This window comes from Anneissia japonica, unplaced genomic scaffold, assembly GCF_011630105.1.
Source record: "Anneissia japonica isolate Jap-2015-1 unplaced genomic scaffold, ASM1163010v1 scaffold667_len338742_cov159, whole genome shotgun sequence".
Taxonomy (NCBI): domain Eukaryota; kingdom Metazoa; phylum Echinodermata; class Crinoidea; order Comatulida; family Comatulidae; genus Anneissia; species Anneissia japonica.
This window is the reverse complement of record NW_022705208.1, coordinates 167,971-190,416: the sequence shown is the minus strand read 5'-3', so window position 1 is coordinate 190,416 and position 22,446 is coordinate 167,971. Positions and strand designations below refer to the sequence as shown.

Sequence of the window (22,446 nt, the reverse complement as noted above, 5' to 3'; positions counted from 1 at the left end):
TTCCAACCAGCAATAAAAAGATATATACAATTAACACTATGAAAATTCTGAGATGGAAACAATTTTACAGTACTTTCTTCATAATCATATAGGCCTACGACTTTTGGATGACTTTTTTCTTCGGGTTGCCAATGTTAAAAACATGTTTGAAGATGCCAATATAAAGACGGTTTAAGCAACCAAATCAATTGATTGTTTTGATAAAATGGCACTGGTCTTTATCAAAATGTTTTCATGGGGCACCACGTATGAGCAATTACAGCTGTCAGTTGCTCTAAAAATTGCGTTGATTAATTTGGTATTTCCATAGTTTTGCGTGTCTTCCCTTATTGGTAGAATGAGCACACGGACCGTTAAAAGTACTCATTGGGATACGAGATTACAATCTGAAGTATTTAAGATAATTTAATTTTGCATTGTACTGGCAGTCATGAGCTTTGTCATTTAAATTGTTGGACAATAAAGAAATTTTTCACATCTTCTTGGACTGTTAGAGCAGAGATGTATGGACCAGAAATGTGTATAAGAGAAGAATGCTACTGCAGGTAGAGGTATAGGAGGGCCCCTATCTTCACAGTAGTATTTTAATTTTTTTCAATATCATCAACACAATAATTTTTGAATAGATGATTGCTGATACTAGCAGAAGGGGGTCTGTGGCCACTGCAGTCCTTTTAAACTGGGGACTCGAGCATTGCCCCTGAGAGAATACCTGGTCATTTTTACACTGGCTCGTCTTAATTTCCATTATAATGCTGCAGAATGTTTAAATAATACAATCTGAAAAGAGCTAATAATAATTGTTATTATTATTTAAGCCAAGCTACTTGAATTACGACTTCAAAAAACAAAACCATACAAATTATCCCTCAAAAGTTCCTTTATTAATACTCTAGTTTGCAACATTTTTTCTCAAGTTAACGTAAAACTTAAAATAGAAACCCAGTAGGCCCCTGAAGGCCTACTTGAATTACGACTTCAAAAAAACAAAACCATACAAATTATCCCTGAAAGTTCCTTTATTAATACTCTAGTTTACAACATTTTTTTTCCCAAGTTAACGTAAAACTTAAAATAGAAACCCAGTAGGCCCCTGAAGGCCTACCTGAATTACGACTTCAAAAAACAAAACCATACAAATTATCCCTGAAAGTTCCTTTATTGATACTGTAGTTCACAACATTTTTTTTTCAAATTAACATAAAACTTAAAAATAGAAACCCAGTAGGCCCCTAAATGGGCAGTAGACACAAAAACCAGGGAGTTGTTATACAGTAGTTCAGACTTCGATTACTGAATTATAACAACTGAACTATATTAGTATAAAAACTCCCTGCAAAAACTAAACAAAGAATTAATGATTTCAATTCAGCAATCGAAGTCTGCTATGCTCCTAAACAAGGTGTGCCCCAGGGATCTATTCTTGTGCCTTTGCTTTTTTCGTTTAAAATGCTCCTATTGGTAAACTTATAAGGCATCACAATATAGAATTCCACCAGTATGCCGATGACACACAGATCTACCTTTCGTTTAAAAAGAACAATTTTCCGTCAGCAATAAAATCACTAGAACAGTGCGCTGTGAATATCAAACAGTGGCTTACTGCTAATAACTTTTGTCTTAATGATGCCAAGTCGGAGGTTATTTTTATCCGATAAAATCTGCCATGGATAATTGCGCTTTACAAATTTCTGTTCATTGGTTGATTGATTGATTGATTGACCCAAGGTTTCTATCAGAATTATACAGTATGATGATACAATTAGAGTTGTTAACCAAACTGAGGTTGTTTGAGCTGCAGCTTCACTGGGTAAGGGCTCCCTCTAGCATGAAACCTTTTACCCGATAGTTCAATCTCATAATGACCTTTCAATACAAAGTCATTGGTCACAATGTCTCGCTGTCCTGTCTGCTCATTCTGATTGGTCACCCAACCTACTACGACCATCTTGCCGAGTGTCGGAGCATAACCACTGGAGGTTGACATTCCGGTAAACTTGCCGTCTCGGTAAATCGGTTCATCTCCCCATGGCCAGAGGTCATTATCAAGGTCATGGTCTTCCAGGAGGAACTGTGTTAACTTCGACTCAACTCCTTTGCTTTTCTGTTCAATCAATGCTGACTTTCCAATGAAATCAATCTCCTGTTAAATATAGCAAAACACACTATAAATCCATGTCATCATTACTTAGGCGAGACTTCATTATACCTTGATTTGCTAAATTTATTTTTTTAAAGATCGTCAGAATAGGGTGGAAAAAAAATAAAAATAAAAATTTTTTTTAGTCTTATTTAGCAAATGGTTTTGCCAAAAACATCCAGATGGAGGAGAAATTAAAATAAAATGTTATTGTTGAATGTAAACAGCGTAGTAATGGGATAGTTAAATGATTTAAATTTTTATAATTAGGAAGAAATATACAGATCTTATTTTTGGATAATAAAAATAAATAAATACTTTCGATTTTTTTCTAAAACTTCCATTTTTTGTGGCAGCAAGTGCGCTAATTGGCCAAAAATAAAATTTTATATTTATTCTAAATCTTCTTTATTGGCGGGCGGGTTCAAAAACAAGGTATGAAAAGTGTCTCACCTTACTAATAATTTAAGTAAAAAATAACATCATGTGTTAAATTAATCTCTCAATCATGTAATAAATTATTTAAGAAATTTTTTTTATAAATAAACTAAGAATTATTGAATACATGTAGACAATTTAAAGATTTAAAGATAAACGACTTAATCTAAGAGGGCATCTAACCTTATTAAGCTTCACTCTTGATTCTCTTCCAATTTCAAATGGAGTATTACTCGAGTTGAAATCTTCTCCCCAGTAGCCAAAGAATTTCTCAATACGCAACCACCTTAATGCATAATAACCTGATTTTCGGATGCCGAAGTTCTGGCCTGCCTCCCAAAGACGGTCATAGAGGGGCAGAGCAAACTGTTGGAACAGAAAGACTAAGTGTAGTGCCATGTAACTATAGCTTTAAAGAGAGTGATGCCCTCTATAATACTAAGCACTATCTCCAAAGATCTTCTAAACACAAGATAGCGTTCTCCGCGATTTATGCGTAACAAATAGAAGCGTCGATTTGGCACAGAAAAGTAATTACTTTTGGGAGAGGGCGTCCTAGTCGTTGCCATGGATCTGAGATAGGGTGTTCGCGTTACGTCATAAGTTCTTTACCAAGTACGTTAATTTGTTCATGTTCTAAAGAGAAAGCGCATTGTAAATCGGACGCTTCTAATTGTTACGCGTAAACGTAAAGTCGCACGGCGTACGCTATGGTCAGAGCGGTCAAGGTTCAAAAGTTTCCAATTTTGCAAGAGGGTGCTTTTTATGCATTATTACAGAATTTGCATGCGTAAATCGAAGAGAATTCTATCTTGTGTTTATAAGATCTTTGACTATCACATACCATTTTGACAATCATGGCAGCTATGATAATAAATAAAGCAAGTGCCATGCTATTGAAATGCTGTGGGCCATGCTAAAAGACCATGAACCATACTACAAAAAGGTTGTGGACCATGCTACAATAAGGGAATGGACCATATGCTACAAGGTCTTGGACCATGCTACAATAAGGAATGGGCCATGCTATTAAGAAAGTCATGGACAAGTAGGTTTTGACCATGCTACAAGTACAACAAAGGTATGGTGCACAAACCTACATGGGTGTCGTGGCATGCTACTAGCAGTAATGTACTCTACTATAACTTTGATTTGATTTAAAAACTTTAGGTACTGTACCTGGTCCAAGGAATAAGAATATCACCGTCATTTTTATTTTACAGACTAACCCCGTTTATCTTAAAACAAACTTTAGTCGTAACTTGAGCTAAAACTTACAAAATTAACGTCATTTCGTATTCTTGAAATGAACTTTGACTAGCACTACGACTAAATGACACGAACCTCGACTAAAATGATACCTCCGCAGGCCGATTTTTTTAGTCAGCCTAGGGTCAGGCTAAATCGCCAACTTGAAATATTTACCCCACTAAAAACGTGTTTTTGTAACGATAAAGTGAAACGAATAAAAATGATTGTATACACAGGTTTTATATATCTTCGGTATTTTAAACAAAAGAGACATCAGGTTTAGCTCCCAAAAAGAAGATATTAACATGTTTTGCTAGCCACATGCGATAGTTCCTTATTTGCATGAAATTTCCTCGCGTTGCAATCACCTAGCTTCACTATAACAACAACAAAGATGGCGTCGCCCTAGCTCGGCTCAACTATAATAGTTCTCCAAAGAAAGCAAATTTAACGGTGACTGTTCAAATTCTTTATCGTAATAAGTTAACAACTAATATAGTTATTATTATAGAAAATTAATTAAGGGGATGGTCTATTATGAATTACTGTAAGAGGAAATACGTTTTTGAACAACAGACGGCAGCTTAATATTTACCCGCGTTACCGGATCTCTAAAATTTCGTCAGCTATTAAAGTTAGCCCTGTTCGTTGGTTAGTTTGATAGTCATGGCTTGCCAGTTGTCTTTAGTTGAACTAAACCTAGGACATGATTTAGTTTATTTAGTTTGTGAATACAAATTGAAGTTGAAGTTGCAACTAGCACTAAGTTCTAGTTCAAAGTTCGACTAAAGTTTGTTTTAAAAATACGAGCGCTAGTAGCAATTATTTATGGATTTTGGTACTACTGTATGTACATGATTTTCATATTAATTTATTTGACTGACTGATTAACTAACTAGATACATCACAGTCATGTACACATGAAAGGATGTGATTGGACATTACACTGGAAAACAATTTTCTTCTGAACATCACCATGCTACAGTGTTTGTAGCTTTACTGGAGGTATATGGTGCATGTTAGAGAGGAGTGGTGTAATGTTACTAGAGGAGTGTACAGTAATGGCTTTAATAGGGTGTCCATAAAACTTGTCTAACGTAAGACTTACCTCATTCGGTACATAAAGTACAAAACCTGGCTCCCCAGCATTCGTTATACTCATAGCCTTTATATTGTTAGCATACCCAATGCTTATTTCCTATTGGAGAAAAAAGAGTGGAAAAAATGTCAAAATAGCAAAATGGCAACATAATACTTAAGAGAGCAAAATTTACTAGTTTTATTTTGGGATAAGTTCAGTATCAACCTCCCATCATTTATATGTATTTTTAACTTTCAAGACATGAGTTTGTATACACAGATGTAATTTTACTTTTAAAGACATGTTTTATTGTGTACTTACCTTACAACAAAATGGACGGAAGTCTGTGATGCTTAAAGACTCAAGTGTAAGTGTTTGGAGAAGTTCTCTAGCTTTTGGACCAATCACATTGATTCCTGTGTACTGGTTTGTAATATTATGTAACTGAACAGAACCGTCATGTGGTAGGTGTTTTGTGATCCAATGATGCGCTCTGATTTCTTGTGTTGTCGGAGAAATGATAAAATATCTGAAACAGGCAGGCAGAATATGTATACTCACAATTAGCATGTCTATTGAACACACCAAAGAGTTGTGGATCTATTGATGAATGGGAAAGGTAAGAAAAATGAAAAGAAAAACATTTCTTGATGATTTATGAACTAATATTTTGCAAGCATTCCATTCAATATATTGTTTCTTCATTTTTCATCAAAGTTTTATGAGTTTAATCTTGGTTATAATGGCCTGATGTTGCCATCATTATTGATCAGATGCGGCCACTATTTTATTCATTTATAAATCAAGGAATATTTGCATCTAGCGCTGAAACATAATGATGATGATAATCTACATATTTTTTTTAATATAAAATTGTGAATGTTATCTGAACAGGAAAGAAAAATATTAAACACTTAATAGATGATTCCATTATTTTCAAGGTAATTTCCCAAAACTGGCATACAGTATAACATTCACATAACAACTGGTCTCCCTCTAATTAAAGACCACTCCCTCCAATTAAAGGCCACATGGTCTTTTGCAGCTTTGGTCTCTAATTAGAATATTGAAGAAAGACATTTGTGAATTAGGGACCAAAGAAAAATGGTCTTTATAGGGAGATCTGTACTTACGAAATAGAAAAATAAAATTTTATAAATATAATTCCACAATTTCCATAAACTTTCAATAACCCACCTGTTTTCTTCCATCCTAGCCACACTGCAGTCATTCTGATAGCGACCATTTTCATCCAGCATTGGTGTGTGGACCAGTGTGCCTACATCAACGTCCATCTCGTTCGGACAAAGTCGCTGAAGAAACTCTGTTGCTTCTGATCCTTCAGACTAAAATTTAAAAAAAAAAATTATATTGTGGTAGGTATAATAATTGAGTTAAGGAAGTCAGCTTTAAGATATAGTCTAGTCAGACAGATATTTTATAGTCGTCAGATAGATATAATTGTCACTTTTTAATTATATAGTAATAATTCTACCATTTTGTAAATCTACTTGCAATTCAGAAATGTGTTAATTTCATTAAAATTAAAAGCATCTAAATAATTAAATTTGTTTCTCTAGTTTAATAAATTTTTGATTACGTATTTTATTTCCTATACTGGTTATCACTCTGATAACTTGCTCTATCTACAGTTGTTGTCTCAGCACTGTTTATTCTCAGTATACTTTCTCATCATAAAACTACTTTACTCTAATTGGGTAATTGCCTCATTTAAATAAATGCATATTAATTAGGATTTCTGGTAACTTGAACTGTATACAGTTTGTCCCTTTGTACCTTGTACTATGTATTATCATGGAGGAAGAAACTATTTTCTTCCTTCATGGTATTATTAATCCTGATGATGCTTAAATAAAAGCGAAACATAGAATATAATGGCCTTGTCAATTTTTGGAGTAACATTCAAATTATTTTTACTGCAATGTGTTTTTTTGAAAAGCAGAAATGAATAATATATAAACTTAGGCTGATATTATATTTTTTAATTGTTTACTTTTTTGGTGTACGGAAAGAATGGCCCCGGAAAAAATGGCCCAGGAAAAAATGTCCCGGGAAAGAATGGCCCCGGTAAAAATGGCCCTGGTAAAAATGGCCCCAAATGACAGGTAGGTAAAAATGGCCCCAATAATAAAAATCTGTGTTAAAACTGATTTTTTTTAAATAATTATATGCATTTTTTTAACTGAAATCATTTAGTTTTAAAAAGAAATTTAACATAAATAAATTGCCATTTACATTTTACTTTTTGCAAAAATTACATATTCAATGACAAAATATTCAAAGATAAAGAAAAGCCATGAATAACACTTTTATTTTTTTTTTCATTTAAATGTTAAAAAATAGCAACAACATAATCAATAAATCAACATAAATCATGCATTTATTAATACTAAAATAATTTATTTGTGGCCAATTTCACTGAATCGGAATCACAATTTTTCAGAAATTCAATCTGGGTATTGGTAAACCCCACAAACAATGGGTAATTGATATGAACATCAAGTTATTATCCTTTTTTTTAATAAAAAGGGAGTTCTACAATCATAATTAAAGGATTTGGATGGGTTTGCAGTGTGTTTGGTGGTTTGTGGTATATTTGCAAGTACGTTTTCGCCAAAAAAAAAAATCAACATTTTAACCAAAAAATAGGTTCTTATGAATATTTAATTTTCTTATTGATATACCAAGTGAGTCAATCACAATTGAAATGTTTGGTTTTCTACAGTGCATTTTCGGAGGTTTGTGGGATTCCTACCATAATTACCCTACCCTCACAATTACACGCCATTGTAATTCTTAGCATAATTGCCATTTACATAACTATGTATATGTAGTATCTCAGTTTATATTATTTAGTAATAGTATAGTTTTAGGTACTTACATTTAGTTGGCAGGGAGTAAAAACCAAGTATGCAATTAAATAAGTTGCTTAAATAAATGTATTCTTAATTATTAAGTTTACTTTAAAAACAATATTTGATTAACAAATACTACTTTGAAGTAACTCTAAGCAGAACATATATTGCTAAGTTTGTGAGAAAGTAAGCTTCTTCCTTTTCTCATACATGAACTTGTGATTCAAACACACAATTGATCCACAAGCTTTAACTACTAGCTGTTTATTTGCATTGTTTATAACATGTAAAGTTATTTCATTTGATACTTAATAACAAAAGTGAATTTTGTGGTTATCTATGAGTTGTGTATTTTGATAGTTGAAGTACTGTATGTATGTCATTCCTCTACTTTGTTAGTAGAATAATGTTTTTTTAAACTTTTATTTCTACTATTAAACAATGTTATTCAATGGCCATTGTTTTCCAATAATCTCTCATTACATTATTTGCATCAGTTGTGCAACTTCATTTGTTAAAACACAAATAATTTTAGAAACATTTTTTAAAAAATCACATAAATTGATCTTATTTTCAAAAGAAAAAATAAAACCAAATTTACGATTTTTACCTTTTTATATTATTATTATATAGTTGAGGGCTATTTTTTTATTTATTAATTCAGTTCTTGCTTTATTACAGTATTTAAATATTTTAAAAAAAATCATTTCTATTACTGAATTTTTTCATTGGGGCCATTTTTACCTACTTGTCATTTGGGGCCATTTTTACAGGGGCCATTTTTACCTACATCGACTTTATTTATAGCATTTACATAAAAGATTCTATTCAGTCGTATACAGTTAATTTGACACCTTAAAATTGTAAATAATAATTGGAAAGTTTAAGAAATTTTGGACGATTTTTGCACATGTTGAGCGTTTAAAATGACACCCCTCCCCCGTTTTGACGTCAGAATTTCTACTTTCTGCTGCTCTCAATATAACTTTCAATAAATACTATTCATGGGCTTTTTAAATTGTGTTCTATCATACTAGCAGTTAGTAACACTTTATTTCAATAGTAAATTTGCATGTTACTCAAGTTCTGCACATAAGATGAACTTATTTCAAAAATCCAAAAACTTGTATGTGTTGCACGTATAAGACGACCCCGAGAATATACACAGTAAATAAATTACCTTTAATTCGAACTTGGTAAATGTTGACATATCCATGAGGCCAACTGAATCACGACACGCCCAGTACTCGGCTTTCACTTTATCAAACCAAGAAGGCTTTCCAAATGTTCCTCTATCATCACCAGACAAAAATTCATCTATTTGAAATAAGAAAAAATAAAGATGTTATTCTAGATCCCTTCTTAAATGATACTATATATATACATATACACACACTGTAGGCTACATGTAAATTTATACATAATGTGATTGGTGCAACAGTTTGGCTCGGAATTCCAACATTCGGGGTTCAAAACCCTTACATTGAAAGTCGCATACGTCCTTAGGCAAGACACTTGATCGGTGTTTAAATACTGGAGTAAATGGGTACCAGAATATGCTGGAAAGGGTAAAAGAGATTTGGTGCGGTGGAGTGGATTTGGCTCGTAGGCTATGCTGGTGGAAGGGTTTGAGAAGGCTTTCCCACTCCCAAACGATATTTTTTTTAAGAATAGGAACCTCTGGATGGCCAGAAACGACACTCTCTGACTGTGACAGACATGTTGGCTTGGCTTCGGCCTATTTTTATATTTTTTAGTCCAACTGCCCAACGAGCCCTGTCCGATGACTCGCGTTAAACTGTCCGGTGGGGGGGGGAGCTTAAGCACCTACTCCGCACCCCAACCCCCCAGCCGTTGGCGCCACCACTGAGTGTAGGGTGCCCTCCCTCAATTACATTACTTTTGAACTTTGACATTTATGAACTACGTGCAAATTCTTCAACAAACCATAGTAACGACTAGGACAACCTTTCTTAATTACAATTACTTTTTATGCTTCTTTTTACAGAACAACGATGTGATCTTCTACAGGTGTACATATATATAACTTGATGATTGACTGTACCTTTGTCAAGATAATACTTTGGTCGTTCGTAGCCCATTATTTCACCAAAGACAGCACCAGCCTCCTGTTGACGGGCATAGAGGGGAGAACATCTCTGATTACGTCCATACTTGAAATCATCACCGGGGTAATTAAGAGCATAAAAGCGACCTTTGAAGTAAATTTAAGTAAAAGTTAAACATCCAATGAACATTCATTTTATAAAATCTGATAATTTTAAAATATAGACAATTAATATAACTTCTAATAGTTCATCTACTGTATTGTTCAGTAGCGGATTCAAGGGAGAGGAGCAGGGGTGGCGCCAGGATTTTCCCCACAGGGGTCTCCGGGGGTCCCTGATGGAGGGGGGAAAGGTCCCCGACGGGAGGCCGATGCCTTTGACAAGGGGTCAGATTTCCCAGGCGAAAGCAAAGTGGCCGTGGTCGAGCTTCGATTAACAGGTCTTATCAATGCAATGAATACATACCAACGACTTCTTTCACTCTATCCCGTAGGAACAATTTATTATTGTGACAATCTGTGAATCTACGAATGTCAACATCAAGGACATTGTTCGGAGGTTTGCCGCTGATTATCCAATTAGCCAGGACGCTACCAACCCCACCACTAGCTGACACTCCGATGGAATTGAAACCGGCCATCACATAATAGTTTGAAATCTGAGATGAAACAAAATATCAGTTTTTGAACTTTTACTTTGTTTGGTAAACCTTTAAATACTGCACAACAGTAATATAACTGTCAAATAAAATTTCTGATACCATGAATCCAGTGAGAGACCTAGAATTTGAAAACCTATGTACTGGGGACAGGGTTGGAGGTAGAATTTTGGAATGTATATTATTAAGAAAAATTGTACAGGACTATCAATGAATGTACGTATACAGTACTTAATTTTTTTTTAGTTTGTGGAGAGAAAAGAATCCAAGAGAAACATGACAGTACCTATTAAAATTACATTGCTTATAAGATCTTTGCCAATAAGATTTCAATAAAATATAATACACATATTTAAAACTGCACAAATTCTGAGTTGTTGCATATCAGATTATATTATTTTTTTTTTGCAAGCACAAGTTGCCCTGCATTTCCCTATATTATCCACATAATTTAATATTTTATATACTTTTTAGGTTAGAGAATAGGTTTAATAGCTATTATTCAAATTTGCAATTAATGACCCTGCATAACTACTACTTCCAAATTAGTTTTTTTGCACAGTATTTCAAGATGTACCTTATTTTCTTGTACATTATTACCGCCAAGTATTCACTGCTGACTGTCTGTCTTTCGGTCTGTCTGTTAGTAAGATTTTGCAAAAACTAATGAATTGATCATCACAAAATTTAGTGGAATGGTCCATAACAATCGATGAAAGACCCCATTCAATTTTTGGAAGTAAAATTCAAAGGAAAAGGTCAAGGTCACAGAAATTCCATTATTTACCCTGTAGCATAAAAGAACGTACAGTAATCGCCCCTTCGTATTCAGGCAACACTCAAGAAAATAATGTGAGGGTATGATGTAGTTTCACCCAACATACACAGCCTAGCTGCTTAATTGTTGGTATTCAGGCACAGGGCAGGGGCATGCACTCTATCTAGTGACTACACTAGTTAACTCTGCATAACTATCTGGAATGGAATACATTTTCAGTGTAGTGCTCCAATGCACACATAATATATTTATACATTATATATATTTCACCTACCTCAGGTGCTTCTCCCAGAAGGAAGTTTCCATCAGGGGTGAAGCTCTCAGGACCATTGAACAGCTGCTGGACCTCAACTGTTTCAGCAGATGGCACTCGCAATAAGAAGCTGTCTAGTAAAGGCTCTGGGGAAAAAATATGAAGTCAGTTTACAGTTGGCACTACAGTAATGGCTGACTTGGTATGTATACATTTAAAATCAGTGGCACCTAAGAGATTCTCCGATATAGGGTTCAAGGTCCCTGATAGGGGGTTCAAAGTAGTAATGATGTAGTAGCTTGGTGGTTCAAGATGCTTGTCTTCTATAATCCCACGATCCTGCACAGGATTTTTTCTCACAGCTAAAAAATCACCTCCACTACCTATGCCTCGAATACAACTTAGTCTATCATCATTGAGCACCTTATCATTTCAATATTGTTTATATAAAAGGGCCACAGAATATCAAATAAGCTGGAAGGGTCACCCTCAATAAATATCGTGTAAAAAAATGGCACTTAAAAATTGCTATTTTTAGAGCCGTGTCCCCCACAGGATGGTTAGCTTTTTTTCAGAAGTGTACAGGGCTACCACCGAGTAGTAGTCCATCCGTTGTGGGTGGATGAAATTGTGGCCTTCGGCAGAAGGTTGCCGAGGCAGTTGGTCCATGGCTGTGAGCAAATCGGCCTAGTATTAAGTAAGTCACAGGTTATTCCCAACCCCTACATGAATTTATATCCATACTTGTTACAAAAACAACAATTATCATGCAATGTTTTACTCACGGAACTGATCCCAGTCCGGTGGAAGTGTTTCAAACATGAAAGGCTTAGGAATACCCGCACTAAATATCGGCTTAGCCAATGGCTCAAACCCACCACACAGGAGACCTTGGCTCCATTCAATAACATACATTCTTCCATCATAATCACGTACATCTAAAAAGACAAGGAAAAACAACCAAATCTCTATTGTAATCAATTTATCTATATTTTTAAATACATACTGATGATGATAATACAACAGGTGGCAGTGTTGGCATCCAGCGGTATTTGTAGTGGAATCGTAGAATATTTGTAGAGCGCCTTTCACAGTAAAACCGTCTCAAGGCGCTGACAGTATACAGACACGAATCGTGCCAAAAAAAAAAAAAAATGGCATTAATAAACCGTGACCACAAAAGGGTAGGAAAATATGAACTCCCGATGTTGAGATGGCATCACCACCAAAACCTTATCACAGGTATCAAACCCAGCATCAGAATGCTGGACTCCAGTAACTTCCACCAAGGATGCCTTGTTTCTACTTTCATGCATTGCTATGGTGGAGGCACAGGATCAAGTAAAGGAGTTGCGGTGTACAATATTTTAAATTTGGTATGTTTAGGTTACCTTAAAATAATTATGACGTATTCTGCGGTATGGACACGATGTACAGTACCTACACACGTAGACTGGGTGTCAAACAGTGGGGTTCATCTCGGGCTGCATATTCACTCCACTATAGCAATATACCATTTCTGTCTGGTATTCAACCACCTCATGCCAGTCGAGATAACAGCGTGCACATGGCTATATCAGAAAGCTGGTTGACCAAACCATATTCTTCATGAAATCTTCATCAAAAAAAGTGTACCAACCAGGCTGCAATCAGGAAGGCCCCATGTGCTCACATATGGGAAGGAGCAGATTTAACTTTCTCCTGAGGAATTATATGTAGTGAGTTCACCCATGAATGTTAATGAATAAATTAAGCATCTTCAAATACAAAAAAAACCAAAAAAACCAAGATATACATACATGGCATTGAACGTGAAACTCCTTCAACTGCCTTTGTGATGAGATAATAGTGCTCTGTAGAATGCACAGGAACTTTGACCTGCGGTGAGCTCTTTAATCCTACATCACGGCTCCACTAAAAAAAAAAAACAGATAAAAGGATAGTTTATTTGAACATTCTTTATTATAGATAGCATAGTGTTTATTGCGGTGATTCACAAACTTTGACATAAAATACAACAGTAAATTTAGCCTATATATTTGAACATGGAAATTGGATGTAAATAACGTGGTTAAGAGATACCTTCCCTTGGAAATGAAAAAAAAAATCACAAAAAATAATTTTTAAATTAACTTGCTCATTTGCAGTAACATAAGATAAAATTACTAACTTGAGCATAGAAATTATTGAATTAATAATGTGTACCTTGATTTCATACTGGATAAGGATAATATGAATAAAAGAACACTTCCGTCACTGGGAGGTGTCATTGTTAGTTGTATAATTATGGGTAAACATTTTTTAAATACACTAATTTCTATGTTCAAGTTAATAATGTTTACGTTACTTCACAAAAAGAGCAAGTGAATTTCAAAAATGATTTTTATGATTTTTTTTTTTTTTTTTTGTATTTTGCATGAACAAAACATCTTTAAAATAATGATACAAATTATACGAGAAGATTTTTTTTTATAAAATTCTGAAAAATACCTACTTCGTTTAATATGTTACCATAGTGAGTTGGTTTCCATAAAATTTCTACACTGTCGCTACAGTGTTTTCACTAAAATCATTACACTAAGTTGCTACACACAATGCAATTGAGAAAACACCTTGATTCGACCGATCAATCAACATTGACAAAAGACGATGCATGTAGCGAGTTTTATGGAAACCAGGCTAACCTAATTATTAAATCCTGTTGGGAACTAGGTACAGTAGAACCTCAATTTTACGTACGGTACGGGACCGGAGGGCGTACGTAAATCGGGGGATTCGTAAGATAGAGGTTGGGTTAAATTTGTGGTAACCTTTGACCTAATACCTACGTAACGCTCAATATACGTATGTATGAACGAACAATGTTACCTAGCTAGGCTAGACCTAGCCTCTAGGCCTACGAATAAAACCATGTGTTTAGTGTTTTTATTCATCACTTTATGATGTCATAATAAAGTGTTTCAAATAAAACCATGTGTCTAGTGTATTAATTCATCACTTTATGTCTTTTATTTAACTAAAGAACATGAAAATATTGTAAGATTACCTATACAACAAAGGTATAACTTGGGAATTCCCCTTCATGCCCTATTCTAAACAACAGAGCTGTGGTGTTGTCTGGGCCTGTTGAGACAAACTAAACTCATGTGCACTGGGCGAGCCAACCAATTAGCGTTTGTGTACGTGAAACAGCAAAACCATGTGCACTGCACTGGGCGAGCCAACCAATTAGCGTTCGTGTACGAAACTATGCCTACTCAGCTTCGTGTAGAAAATTAGACCAGACAAGTTTTTCCATGGTTTGCCACACGAAGCTAGGCAGGAAAGCAATTATTTTGAGCACCATCGGTAGTTGTTCATCTCACTCAGTTCATGTGGTTTTAGACTAGAACAACCCAGTATTAAACTCAATCAACGTTGCTGTTTAATGAAAATATGTTGCATTTTATGGTTTGTTTATTGTTATAGTTTATTGTTATAGTCTTTTTACTTATGGTTGCTCTGAAAAGGGCCGTATGTTTTGAATATTTTCGGGGTTTTTGATGACGTCATCGTCGATACAAGGCGTACGTAAAACCGAGGGTTCGTATAACTGGGGTACGTAAAAACAAGGTTCTACTGTATAATGTATGAATCAATGAAAAATTTGTTCAAAATTTTGCCCCGTTTTTCGAATTAAAATTCATTTTTAAAGAGAAAAGCAAATGAATTACTTTTGTACCTGGCCAGCTGCATTTACAAAGTATTCACAATGAACAGTTCCATTACTAGTCTCAACTCCAGTCACTCTGTGGTTTTTAATCAGTATCTTCTCAACCTCAACACCTTCTACTATATTTACACCTGCACAGAAGAAATAGATGAGGAAAGAATTAAAGCAATACCTTATTATCAAGAGTACGTACAAATGAATGTAAATATTATATATACAGCAGCCGATGTTTTTTTCTGCTCTGGCCAACATAGTGGAACCAGCTTACAAGAGGTTTGTCCACACTATATCAAATTCTATGTGACAAGTTTGTGTGATGTGCCCATATTTGGGCATGGTGATGTCATATTATACCCAAATATGGACACATCACATTTTTTTTGTTACATAGAATTTGATAGTGTGGACAGAGCATAGGGCACAGGTGGGCAAAGTGCGGCAAGCGTGCCGCGTGCAGCCTGACAGCAGTTTTATTGCGGCCCGCAAAAATGAATGAAAAACCCCTATGTGTGCGGGCCCGCCAAGCAACACTGGCTAGAAAACAGCTTGCTTTTTACGGCTCGACACCGATATGGCAAAAGTGGCATTAAAACTGAGAATAAGGTGAAGTAAAAGCAGTACTTGGAGGTTTTCGGAAGCTTACTGGAAACATCAAGTTTGGGTGTGGCCCTCGTTGTTAAATAAAAAATTTAGTTTGGCCCTCCGACAATTTCTATGCCGACCCCTGGCTTAGGGCATTAATTTTGGTCAAACTAACCATGTACTTGTTCACTTTGAAAAAAAAAAATGAATAACCTGCAAAACTTTCTCCTTGGTCAAATTCCCCAAGCAATGCATGCAGTTTAACCAAGCAAATATTTCCCAGCAAGAATAACCGGGGGCGGATTACTATAAAACGGTCTTGAATTGAATTGTATTGAAACGCAAACAAGCACTCCCTAGTAACATAAAATAGAGGGTGCTGTTACGCTTGCTCAAAACATGCATATTTATCAAAATGAACGTTAAATAAACGTAGACCGGTTTTTACAGACGCTGAAAAGCTTGCCGAATATTCGTCATTAGATTCTCAGTCTTTGACGATCTAGGCCTAGTTTTAGTACCTGTAACGCAATGATGAAAAGACCATTTTAAGCCTCCTCCGAGTAGGCTTAAAAATTTAAGACGGCTAACTGGTTAGACAGCAGTATAGCAATGGTCTATAATCATAGACCAGTAGTGATGTAACGATTAAAGTCGGCTAAGCGTCAGACGATCTAAAGACCGCTTACAGCAATCCGCCCAATGTGTTTTTTCCTGAGTAGCAAAGATCTTGATGCAAATAGCACAACTCAGTTACACCTTCCTGAGCGCGTGCTAATACTGCATTCATTGATGAACACTATAACAGAATGTATCCATGATTAGACTGACCACGCTGCACAAAATTATGACTATCTTAAAACCTACTCTGTTTATAGGTCCAAGTGCGAACAGCGGTATGGTTCCAACAGGTGAAGTTAACCATCGTTTCGGGAAAAATAATCCAATGTGAACACAGCTTTAGCTGGGCACATGCACTTGGTGGCAGTCTATTAAATCCATTCCTTCGAGAGCACAATGTGACAATGCAAATTAAATCCGGATTAATTAAATCAACAAATTATCTAAAAAACTTCAAGTTACACAAAATAAAGCTGTACGTTTTATTTTAAACCCTAAGCCCCGTACACATGTTGGCCAACCAATTATCTGGCTGAAGAAGGAGAACAAATCTACTACATTTAAAAGTGATGTTTATAAAGAGCTAAACTAGCAAGCTTATACATTGTTGTTATGAATGATACAGTAGTTGTTTCACATTACCTCGCCTCTTAGCAGCAGTAGCTAAGGCAGCTGCCGTGTCCGATATATTTGTTCGTCCATCCCTTGGAAAATATACGCCCCCTACCAGATCATCAACTTTAATATACGGTGCGAGAGATGCAATTTCAGCTGGTGAGACTAATTGAAATTCTTCCCTCTTGGCTCTGTGGAATAAAAAAAAAAAACAAAGAAATGTATTATTGAATGTAAACAAACAGATTGATATTTTTGATACCATAATTATTGCTACTATTGTTACTACAGAGTACCTTCACAAAAGGAGGTTATGTTACGTATTCACCGCTAATGAATGGAGTACACAATATTCAAAGAAAGAGATGATTAAATGGGAAAATGTCAATGGACAAGGTCAAGTTCATGGAAATTTGACATTTAACCCTCGACCACAAAAGAAAATAATGGAATCACCCCTCGTATGCAAGGAAAACCAGGAGGTATGCCTTGCAGCACTCAATTTTCTTAAGGGTATGCTGCATACAGAGACAAGGAAATAGTAGTAGTAGTAGTAGTAGTAATGCTATAGCACTCAAGAAAATATTGTGCCTGAATACAATGGCCGATTCCATTATTTCCTAGAAGGTACACATCAGTTTCGCACATCATACACGACCTGCCTATTGTTTGGTATTCAGGCACAAAATAGAGGTATCGTATGCACTTTATGAAGTGAGTGCTCCAGATTTTAAGAGTGTTGCAGCAGAATATAGTCATTAGTATTTAAATTCAGAGATTTTTTTTTTTTTTTTGTCTTCTTCAGTAAATTACAAATAGCAGTGGATTGCCAATACATAAATCCGTGTTGGGTTTAACAGTGTAGTAATTTTGACTGATTGTATATTGATATTTTACAGAAAGACTTCACTTTTCCTACTTTGCAAAGAACATTTTTATAGGTAAGTGGTTGGATTGGATTGGATTTATTTGGTGTAAACACCAAGGACAGCCCATTAATGTCTAGAAGAAGACTTATTTCCAGTGGGGTCCTTCTGGTGGTGATTGGGCAGTACACAGGGAGGCAATCCCCTACTCTTTTCCGAAGAGTGTACTGCGTTATTTAACATGCACATGGGCCATAAATACACACGGGACCAACGGCTTAAACGTCTCATCCGAAAGACGGTGCACTAACTTGTGTTTTAGCCCTCGGAAAGGCAGCGATAGGAATTGAACCGGGGACCTAGATATCTCCACGGTTCAGCGCACACATGGTGGCTACCACCAGATTAGCCGACCGAGCTAAGCTATATACTGTGTATATATATATATAAATCATTTCATTATAAATTTATTCTACAAATACGAAATATTCATTATCTGTTTAAATAATAATAAATGGATCAGTTCAGCCTAGGCCTAGCCAGCCAACCTAGCCGGGCCTAGGATATATCCTCCGCGCAAAACCTACGCCCAGGTTTAAAAATAAGAGCCGAATTCCGCACAGATTTTGCGCTAGTTTTTGTGGTATCATAATTAAAATACTTTACAGCTGTTTACAGTAAACAAATACGCATAGGCATACTTTCATTAATCACACCCAAAGGTATTTGGGTATAAATATATCAAAATCGTTTAAATTTATGTATGTTCTTTTATGACTGTATAATGAAATCGATGTCCATTTAGTTTTGATAGGTATGCAATTTAAACGGTCTTTCGGAGTTACTTGTGTTGATCTGTTAAGCCTAGTTTTCATAAAATCGCTACACAGTCGTCACAGGGTTTTCAATGCAATAATTGCACTGCGTTGCTGTCCCCGACCTGACCCCAACAAAATTGACCTTTTCAGAGTGTCAATCAAACTTAACAACTGACCAATCAGAACAGCGCTAGGAATATGTGCATGTTTCACAAACACACGTGTTGTCCCACAAACACACGCGTGTTCACGTATGTTTTCCTGCCGTGTAAACAAGGCTATGGTTGTAACCAAGGCCATTGCCTTGTTTTAACACTGTCATCTTGTGGGATCTTAGCAACAATATCCAAGGAGCAGAGCTTAGTGGAAAGGTTCATTGGGAACGCTCCCAATCAGCATCGCCAAGGGAATCGGCGATCATGTGTAGCAATTTTCTATGAAACCATTTTTTAGTGTTGTGTTGTTTTGTTGAGTATTTAATACTAACAAAAATATGTGTGCAATCCGGTATGTTTCTAAGATTCTTTTAAAGTACAGATTGAAGAAAAAATGTATGAAATGACATTAAATGTAATGTACTCTATACGTGCAATTATTTAACTAAATGTAATTTACATTCAACATGTATCTCCGATACACTGCACACCACTAAGTTCAACAACTGAGAAAGGTTATAAGTGGCATGACATCATTTCATGAATTTAACCTTCCGAAAAAAGTCAGTCCTGTGTCTTTTTAACCAATCAAAAGATTGTATTATAACAGAATTTCAACGATGAGTGATGAAATGGGCAAAATAACTAATGTCACATGGTACGAAATCAAACAATCAAATGACTGAGATCTACAGTATTTAGGTGTATAATACAAATAATGAATGTTTAATTATTAAATGGGAAGAATATTTTCATGAGTTGAAAGATTGATTAATGAATTAAAATATTCTTCTCACTGCACGAATAAAAAACATTCATTATTCATTTTGTAAGACACATAAATAAAAATAGATCCTTGTCATTTGGTTTATTTTTATGAAAAAAAGTTAAGTCTAACTTCTATGCATGGATGGTGCTACATTTTTATGATGAGTGAGAAAAATGGTGCAAATGTCATGTGGTATGAATTCCACCAATCAAATGACAAGGATCTTTTTAGGCGTGTTAATCAAAGGGAATATGTTTGGTGTACATAAAGTAGAACATACAGTACTGCACACCATATCATACCTTTGAATTGAGGCAATACGATTCAGAGCAGTCATTCTGTCTTTTGTTTGAGCTATAGCAATTGAACCGTTGCGAAGGAAACCTAGAAAACAATAAGAAAAAAACAAGAAACTACAGTAATCAAATGCTGTAATGGTTGTGGCCAGTATTGTTCCAACTTGGCTTAAAACTTCAAACTTTATGTGGCCTCCTATATATTTATGAGACTTAGCTTCAAAATGAAAAGCATAGAAAATGAAACCTAAGAGACTGATCTAAAATATTTTTAGTGTTAGACCTGTGTTGCTTAAGGAAAGCGTTACAGTTTGTATCCATGTATATGTCTTGCTGAGTAAGATATCCTTCTTGAATATTAATAAAGAATCATAGAACTAAGAAACAAGTTTTTATTGAGAACCTTAGATCACTTTGTTAAACTGCTGGTAGCCACTCCATGTGCACTGAATCATGGAGATTTTTGGTTCTGGTTAAATTCAAACCTTTGCTCTTTTTGTGTTTCAGCTTGGAGGGCTGAAATTCAAAAGTTACAAATAGCCTACCCATTTGCGAATGAAATGTTTATGATTTCTGTCACACCAAAATATTTTCCAGAATGTTGCCATAGGGCATACAATGAGTAAATACCTGAGCTCATTCCTGTTTCTTCCTCTATGATCTCATAAAGATCGCTGCTCATGTTACGACAATCACTTATAAACTCAACTGCGTGGCTTATGCCAACTAAGCCCACTGAGTGCCATGTTGTACCACTAGTCAACCTAAGGATTTTAGACACAGAATAAAATAGTTTTTATTACTGACATAAAAATGATGTGGAATACAAGAAAAATTCATGCTATAAACAACAATAAACTGCATCAGTTGCACAATAATGTTTTAAATAATTATAAAGATAATGTATATTAAATTTTATAACACATCTAAATAGATCCTTGTCATTTGATTGGTGGATTTTGTATCATGTGACATTGGTTATTTACCCCATTTCGTCACTCATCATGGAAAATTATTTCCATCCGTGCGTTGTCTTTCCATCCGTTTTTGCCCATTGCACAGTGCCCAGGAAAGGATATGACTTCAGTATCAATCTTTGGATTGGTTATAAGGACGTGGGACTGTTCCATTTAGAAAAGGGTAGATTTTTTCATAAAATACAGAAAGACAAAAATCTCCATTCAGAAAAAAGGCAGATTTTTTTTAATAAAATATAAAATGACAAGAATCTATTTTAGGTGTGTTATAAAACAAATAATGAATGTTTTTATTCACGCAATGGAAAGAATACTTTCAATCATTGAAAGATTGACTGTTTCATTTAACTCAGCTCGTTGAATGGAACAATACTCATGAATATTTTCATGAGTTGAAACTCATGAAAATATTCTTCCCATTGCACTCATAAACATTCATTAATTGTTTAATATTACATTTAACATTTTTAAAGCAAAATTTACACATTCATATAGATTTAATCGTATATTATTTAGGCTTTAATTATTGTATTATTTTATTGCACTGTCATTTCCTATGTCAATTTTCAAATTTACACTTTTTTAATGTGTTTGACACTAATATTTCTAATGATAATGGTGAAGCTAATAAAAAAAATAACAATGAGTAAGCATTATTTATTAACTATATGCCAAAGTATTATTAAAAAGTAGATTTAAAACTAGCGCATTGCATACTTTCCCTGTTCCAACAGCAAAACATCTGTCCAGCCTGCCTTTGCCAAATGATAGGACAATGAAATACCAGCTATTCCACCTCCACACACAACCACCCTGGCTTGATTAGGGACGCTTGGTCCCGTGTCAATAGTTGCACTGTCACTTTCCATACGAATCTGTACTCCATTTGAACATATTTTTGATGCATCTATATCTCTCCTGTACTTTGTCAAACAGTGAAGCTTTCTTCTGGCTGCCAAGTGAACAGAGGAAAGCCCTCTGATGAGAGGAATCATTATATATATATTTTGGATCAAAATTCCATTGAACAAATCCTAGTAGAATGCTGTTAGTTGGACCTGTAAAATAAAGAAAAGTAAAAATAATCAATGAAATCTGTCCTACTTTTTAACCAATCATGAAATGCGGAGGGGGCATGATGATGAAGTAGAGTCCTCGATAAATAATGTGGGGATGTTAGCTCGCAAAATAAGGTGATATGAGTTGATTTTTATCTGCTTAAGTTTTATTTATTTTGCTTCAAACATTTTCAATGGAGTGAGGGGGAGAGCAACTGAAAGGGTAAGGTTTCAGGGGTCCCAAGTCTCCACCAAGTTGCGGGAGTCTCCCGGAAATTGGCAAGACTCCCGCACTCCTGCGAGCAAGCAAGAATCGGCCAGAAATTAAATTATCTCCCACGAATTCACAATATTTGCATGTTTTTACCAATTTTTAATACTGTATTATTAGTTCTCTCCCAGATGTCAGTGTTAATTGGTATCACCATCCACA

General features: G+C 35.2%; 1 protein-coding gene across 1 annotated transcript in view; it reads right to left on the bottom strand.

Annotated features, from left to right (window-relative positions):
• Positions 1 to 862: 862 nt before the first annotated feature.
• Positions 863 to 22,446, bottom strand: part of LOC117105402 (pyruvate dehydrogenase phosphatase regulatory subunit, mitochondrial-like) — a 23,213-nt gene continuing 1,629 nt past the window's right edge. Inside the window, exons 2-17 of the mRNA XM_033246527.1 lie at positions 21,673 to 22,013; positions 20,609 to 20,742; positions 19,985 to 20,066; positions 17,102 to 17,265; positions 15,266 to 15,387; positions 13,344 to 13,458; positions 12,330 to 12,482; positions 11,566 to 11,690; positions 10,321 to 10,513; positions 9,852 to 10,001; positions 8,967 to 9,103; positions 6,108 to 6,256; positions 5,232 to 5,439; positions 4,938 to 5,027; positions 2,762 to 2,944; positions 863 to 2,143 (exon numbers count right to left, since the gene is read on the bottom strand). Coding sequence (XP_033102418.1) covers positions 1,772 to 2,143; positions 2,762 to 2,944; positions 4,938 to 5,027; positions 5,232 to 5,439; positions 6,108 to 6,256; positions 8,967 to 9,103; positions 9,852 to 10,001; positions 10,321 to 10,513; positions 11,566 to 11,690; positions 12,330 to 12,482; positions 13,344 to 13,458; positions 15,266 to 15,387; positions 17,102 to 17,265; positions 19,985 to 20,066; positions 20,609 to 20,742; positions 21,673 to 21,950 — 2,655 coding nt within the window. The 5' untranslated portion in view covers positions 21,951 to 22,013 and the 3' untranslated portion in view covers positions 863 to 1,771. The remainder of the gene's footprint in view (positions 2,144 to 2,761; positions 2,945 to 4,937; positions 5,028 to 5,231; positions 5,440 to 6,107; positions 6,257 to 8,966; positions 9,104 to 9,851; positions 10,002 to 10,320; positions 10,514 to 11,565; positions 11,691 to 12,329; positions 12,483 to 13,343; positions 13,459 to 15,265; positions 15,388 to 17,101; positions 17,266 to 19,984; positions 20,067 to 20,608; positions 20,743 to 21,672; positions 22,014 to 22,446) is intronic.